The sequence below is a fragment of the Limulus polyphemus genome, unplaced genomic scaffold (assembly GCF_000517525.1).
Source record: "Limulus polyphemus unplaced genomic scaffold, Limulus_polyphemus-2.1.2 Scaffold352, whole genome shotgun sequence".
NCBI lineage: Eukaryota > Metazoa > Arthropoda > Merostomata > Xiphosura > Limulidae > Limulus > Limulus polyphemus.
Window position 1 is genome coordinate 668,268 of NW_013665962.1, and position 6,234 is coordinate 674,501.

The window sequence follows — 6,234 nt, forward strand, 5'->3', positions numbered from 1 at the left end:
ACAAGAAAATACTATCACCAAAGTATACCAACATATATATATATATATAAATATATATAAACGGGTTTTGCATTGGGTTTTGAATAAAACATTTATTAAAACAAAGCAATGATAAATACATGCATCTTACTATAAAGATGACCCATTACGTGTGTGCGTGTTACCATTCATCACCCAGAGTTGGCTGCAGTGATTACTGTAATTTTTTGTATGGTAGCTGGAAACTAACCGACGATGTACAGGGGCTGCCTTGTTTTAGGATTTTTGCCCGAGAAGAGGATAAAAACATTCTGAAATAGGGCACATTTCTACTTTTTTCACAGACATTTGGCTTTTAATTTAAATATACAAGTACGTAATCAGTTAAATAAGTCAATTATTACCTTCCGCAAAGCAGAGTACGCAATTAGCATCTAATGGGGTTATTAGGGATTTAATAACAAAAGAAAGAAGGAAGAGGAGCATTATGTAACGTTGTCTTTTATACAGTTTTTGCTTCCTTAACGAGTATCCTCAGTTATTAGTGATATAGAGTATTATCGTTCATCAAAGTGAAGTTAGGTTTAACAGCAGCAAAGAAAGGCCTGACTATAGTTGTGACAGCACTGTATCTATAACGTAAGTATTTAAAGCGCCAGTCTACACATCATGGCAGATGTCTCCTCACTTCATCAGCGAGCCAATACTAAACCTGTCATGCTTAGCTACCATGCAACCTGCCCAGTGTTCTTCAGGTTGTTTCAAGATATGACGAGAGTCATCATGGAATTCAAGACACAACTTGGGCACTAGCGACATCTTTGCTGTTTGAAATAATAATAACATAATTTTTTTTGTGCATATCAATGACGAGAAAGTATTCTTGGTCCTGCGGCAGGATGATAAGGCCTCAAATTGGTTAAGGATAACAAGTTTCACACCGTTTGTAGGGTGATTTGTATTCCTGTCGAGTCTTAGAATATCGAAGTCATTAGAAGTCATCGAATTAGGCTACCACGATATCTCTTCTTGTGTTGCCAGATACCACTTTTTGTTAGCCTTTGACTCTGTTCGTTTTTGGAATATTGTTTATAACCTGTAGATTAATTTTGGTAACACTCAGCATATCTTACATTTCCAAGCATACCAACAGCTCTATTGGTCTCTCTGGTCAACAGTGATATAAATGAATCATACTTAAATTTTTGTTATGGGGATTAATTCAAGAACACCATTGAGCATAAATTCATGTGTCACACCCGGATTAGAAGATTATCTAAGAAATTCGCTAATTTCTGTAATATAAAATTTACCTAGGATCTGACCCCTAAAACTAACACGTGCACACGTGAAACATTATTTACGCATAGTATTGTAACTACGTGTTTTCAGACTTTAATTCAAATTAGCATCTGTATAGTATCTCAAATTCAAAACTTGTGGCTTTTAAAATAATTCTAGATATTAAATTATTTAGTCCGGTATACATTAATGTTTACATAAGTATCATCTTATTTGTTTGTCTGTTTGTTTTAGAATTTTTGCACAAAGATGCACAAAGGGCTATCTACACATAACTGTCCGTAATTTTTAATTGGTAGACTAGAGGGAAGGCAGAACGTTAACAACACGCACAGCCAGCTCTTGGACTACTATTGTCTGACCGAATAATGGGATTTATCCGTCACTCTTATAGCGCACCTAAAACTCCAAAATGCGCAGCGTGGGTTTTTTGCAACAGGAGACGAACCATGAATCTTTGTATTTACAGTCTGAACAAGAGACCTGTTTAATCTCATAGATATGTTTCAGAAAATGGAGATCTTACATGCGCATACCTTCAGCTAATAATTGAGGAACAGGAGTTGACACTTTTAATGTATACCTTTAAAAATTATATAAGGACAATTCTTACCTTTGGTTTCGAAAACGTATGTTAACAATAAGAAAAGCTGACGCCATGACTATTCCCAGGAGTGCAAATATCACGATGACATAATAGATTGTCAAGTTAACTCGAGTGGGTCTAATAACAATCAAAGTTCGATCGACCGGAGGAACATTAGCACCTAGAAGTGACCAAGAGAAGTAAAATTGTGTCAGTCAGTTCAGCAAATGCGGATTAAACGTTTTGGTCATAACAGAAAATGTATCTTTTCTGCAACGTGCTAGTATATTAGATATAATAAACTGTTTATAGATCCAAAGACACGATAAATTATTCAGAATATCTATATCCTATATTGACATACGAGTCGATATCCAATAAAAAAAAAGAATCATTAATAGACTTCAAAACAAAAGCAACAACAAAAAATCTAATAACCTGATCGTTTTCGTGAAGTAGACGTTCCTTCTTTAAAGGCGTTTATTTGTACTTAAGCACAAAGCTACACAAAGGGCTATCTGTGCTCTGCCCACCACGGGTATCGAAACCCGGTTTCTAGCGTTTTAAGTCCGCAGACATACCTCTGTGCCACTGGGGGGCTTTTAGGAGTGAAGAAGGAAGGTCCGCCTTTCATAAGCACTCTCGTTATCATTTTGTGATATATGACCCATCTAGTTAATTTTTGAGTGTCTTTCGTTTTCAGATAACTAAAAGTACTAACTTTAATATCCTCAGCTTATGAAGATTTATTTAACGAGTTTAGAAATATTAATATTCTCACCTGAGTGCTTAATAATATTCAAAAATCTAACTTTTATTGCTGTATTTGTTTTCAAACATTTCAATGAAACAATGATGTACTTTGTAAGGTGGTATTCTAACTTGTATCTTCTTTAAAAATACCACTACTTTTGATTCCTCAACATTATAAGTTGTACATCTTTTTTTTTATCCGATATTTGCTCATGCCTTTTATAATAGAAGGGTCATTAAAGATGGTGTAAATGATAATTTGCTTTTACTCAGCATTTACGCCTTTTATTATTCTTATTTGATTAATTATAAGTTCTCTCAAGTAACTCATCAAACCCCATGTCCCCAAAACACATTCTTCATTTGTGACAATTAATGCTAGTAACACCAACATAATAAAATTGTAAGATATTCTTTACTATTAAGCTTCTTTTATTTTTCAAGAGCCAAATCATATAGCATATACAAATCATTGGAATACGTGGTTCTAGAATTAAAATTAACCGAAATAATGTATATATTTGATTATTCGTATTTACCATTCCATGTTATTCCAGTTTCTCCAGTAAGCTTAAGACTGTTCGAAGTAGAGTCATACTCGCCGACCTTTACCTCAACCCCATCTGGTGAGGAAATTCAAATACTATTAAAGTCAAGACCGAAATTTAATGAACGTGAATTGCTATGTATATATATAGGTGTGTGTGTGTAGATATGTATAATATGTGTATAAAATCTCGACATTTCAAAAAGAACAAAACTGTTGAATTTAATAAATATTAAATGTCGAAATTTGTAACACAAAGAATGGTGAGCAGGTAATTGTAACCTGGATTCATTCTTTGTGTTACAATATTTATATGACGAATTTTAAGTTACAATTACCTGCTCACCGAATCCTAAAATTTGACATATAAATATTGCATACCCTTAAAATATGTACAGTTCAATAAAAGTAACTTACTTTGATATTGTTTAAGAAGAATAAGACCGCGCCTTTCATTTCTTACAAAGCTAACTGGTCCCTACAAAAAATAAAAGCAGCTTGTCAGTTTTTGGCATAATGTTATTTAGCGTACACATATTATCCAAGAAACATGTTTTTGCATGGAAATTTGAGTTCTGAATTTTAAATTTGATATTAAAATTATTCACAGAAATCAGGGCTATTTTGTTATGAAATAGTGAAAAAAAAAAGATTTTAACAACTAAGCTACACAGTATATTAGCTTTTGATGTAAAGGACTTTATAAAAATATATTGTTGTATTATTTATTACAGTACTATTTTCATATATAATTACAGAAGTATTTTTTATCGAGATAACACAAAAATACACGTTATCAAGTGAAAATTATGCTACTGTATTATTCTACAATAATCTATGGAAAAGATTTATTGTATGTTCTTTACAGTGGTACGCGTCGTATCCTTACGAATGTTACTATATACTGTGAAGTTTCAGAAACAGACTTTTTAAAGAAATACTTTTTAAAGTAGAATTCCTACGGTCTTTTTAATTAAATTTCTGCGATTACTAGAATGGAAGCGCCACCTACCGTAACTCCGATGAATGATGTTTTATTAAAGGCCTCTCGGAAAAGAGATCCCCAAAAAGGATCTCTGTACTCAAACATCTCTAGAGTCTTGGAACTTCCAATAGAGAGAAGCCTCCGTTTAACCATCTGAATAGCAAGAGCTATTACCCAAATCCCGTCATAAGCGTAGCCATGGAAACGGTTATTACCTTGTCGGTAACGTTGTTTGTATTGAGCATTATATTCTGCTGATGTCTAGCAATAGATATTAAAGCCATAAAGGGAATTTAAATGAGCAACTTATGGTTGTGTTTAACAACAAACATTTTACGTTTAGTAAAATATAGATTTAGAATTAGATTACCCAAGTAATGTAGACAGTTTGACTACCACAATATATTGACAAGAGAAAAAGATAGGACCAATTAATGCTACTCGTAATATTAAATCAACACTGTCAATGCTTATTATCAATGTTTATTAACATCATTAATATTGTCTTGGATGTGAAGATAAACATTTATGGCTGTCTTACTTACTAGTCTTATTAACATCATTATTATTCTCTTGGATGTGAAGATTAACATTTATGGCTGTCCTACTTACTAGTTTTATTAACATCATTATTATTATCTTGGATGTGAAGATTAACATTTATGGCTGTCCTACTTACTAGTCTTATTAACATCATTATTATTCTCTTGGATGTGAAGATGAACATTTATGGCTGTCCTACTTACTAATCTTATTAACATCATTACTATTCTCTTGGATGTGAAGATGAACATTTATGGCTGTCCTACTTACTAATCTTATTAACATCATTACTATTCTCTTGGATGTGAAGATAAACATTTATGGCTGTCCTACTTACTAGTCTTATTAACATCATTATTATTCTCTTGGATGTGAAGATAAACATTTATGGCTGTCCTACTTACTAGTCTTATTAACATCATTATTATTCTCTTGGATGTGAAGATAAACATTTATGGCTGTCCTACTTACTAGTTTTATTAACATCATTATTGTACTCTTGGACTGTAAACTTGAATATTAAGATGAAATCATTTTTTTTACCCAAATTCGTAAATGAATTTTCAAACTTTTAGTATGAAATTATATAATAAAACAGTTACGATATTTCTGTATATTAAACCATTTCATATAATTTTAAAGTATCAGGTAATTTTCATTTGCTCATCGTCCTTGTTTTTTAAATATTTTCAAGCTATGATACTTTGATTGTGTTATATACAGTTAAATGTGCATGAAATTTCACGCCTTGAAATATATCAAGACGTTAACAAGAGTCAAGACAATAGATAACTGATAAAAAAAGGAATAATTGATAGTAAAACGAAATCACATATCAAAATTCATCTGTTGAACTTACCAAACCTGACACAGTGATATCATTTGTAGAACTAAGTGGTAAAATATCAGTAGCTAAGTAGCCTTTGATGGCTTCCTTAAGATGCGATTGACTACAGGTTAAGTTGTTGGCGTGCTTCTGCCACCAGCCATTGTCATATATCCCAACAATTATCCACTGGTACTTTCTACCGTACAATCCCGTTTTATAGGCCTAAGTAGAAAATATTGTGTAAGATGTTCAAGAGTTACAATTCTAATACGTACATTAAACAAATGTGTCCTGTTATATACATCAAATATCTACACTTATAACCCTATACTGTAAGATGTAAGTCTAAGATGAAACATTTGTTATTAACACTACCAGGCACGTAATCCCGTTCCTATGTAAGTTTAAGATGAAACATTTGTCATTAACACTACCAGGTACGTAATCCCGTTCCGATGTAAGTCTAAGATGAAACATTTGTTATTAACGCTACCAGGCACGTAATCCCGTTCCTATGTCAGTCTAAGATGAAACATTTGTTATTAACACTACCAGGCACGTAATCTCGTTCCTATGTCAGTCTAAGATGAAACATTTGTTATTAACACTACCAGGCACGTAATCTCGTTCCTATGTCAGTCTAAGATGAAACATTTGTTATTAACACTACCAGGCACGTAATCTCGTTCCTATGTCAGTCTAAGATGAAA

General features: G+C 32.6%; 1 protein-coding gene across 1 annotated transcript in view; it reads right to left on the reverse strand.

The window, feature by feature from the left end:
- Positions 1–5,746, reverse strand: part of LOC106457620 (gamma-aminobutyric acid type B receptor subunit 2-like) — a gene marked incomplete at its 5' end in the record, with an annotated part of 50,430 nt that extends 44,684 nt beyond the window's left edge. Inside the window, 5 exons of the mRNA XM_022383616.1 lie at positions 1,895–2,048; positions 3,160–3,243; positions 3,585–3,645; positions 4,180–4,413; positions 5,555–5,746. Of these exons, the coding sequence (XP_022239324.1) occupies positions 1,895–2,048; positions 3,160–3,243; positions 3,585–3,645; positions 4,180–4,413; positions 5,555–5,746 (725 nt within the window). The remainder of the gene's footprint in view (positions 1–1,894; positions 2,049–3,159; positions 3,244–3,584; positions 3,646–4,179; positions 4,414–5,554) is intronic.
- Positions 5,747–6,234: the final 488 nt, after the last annotated feature.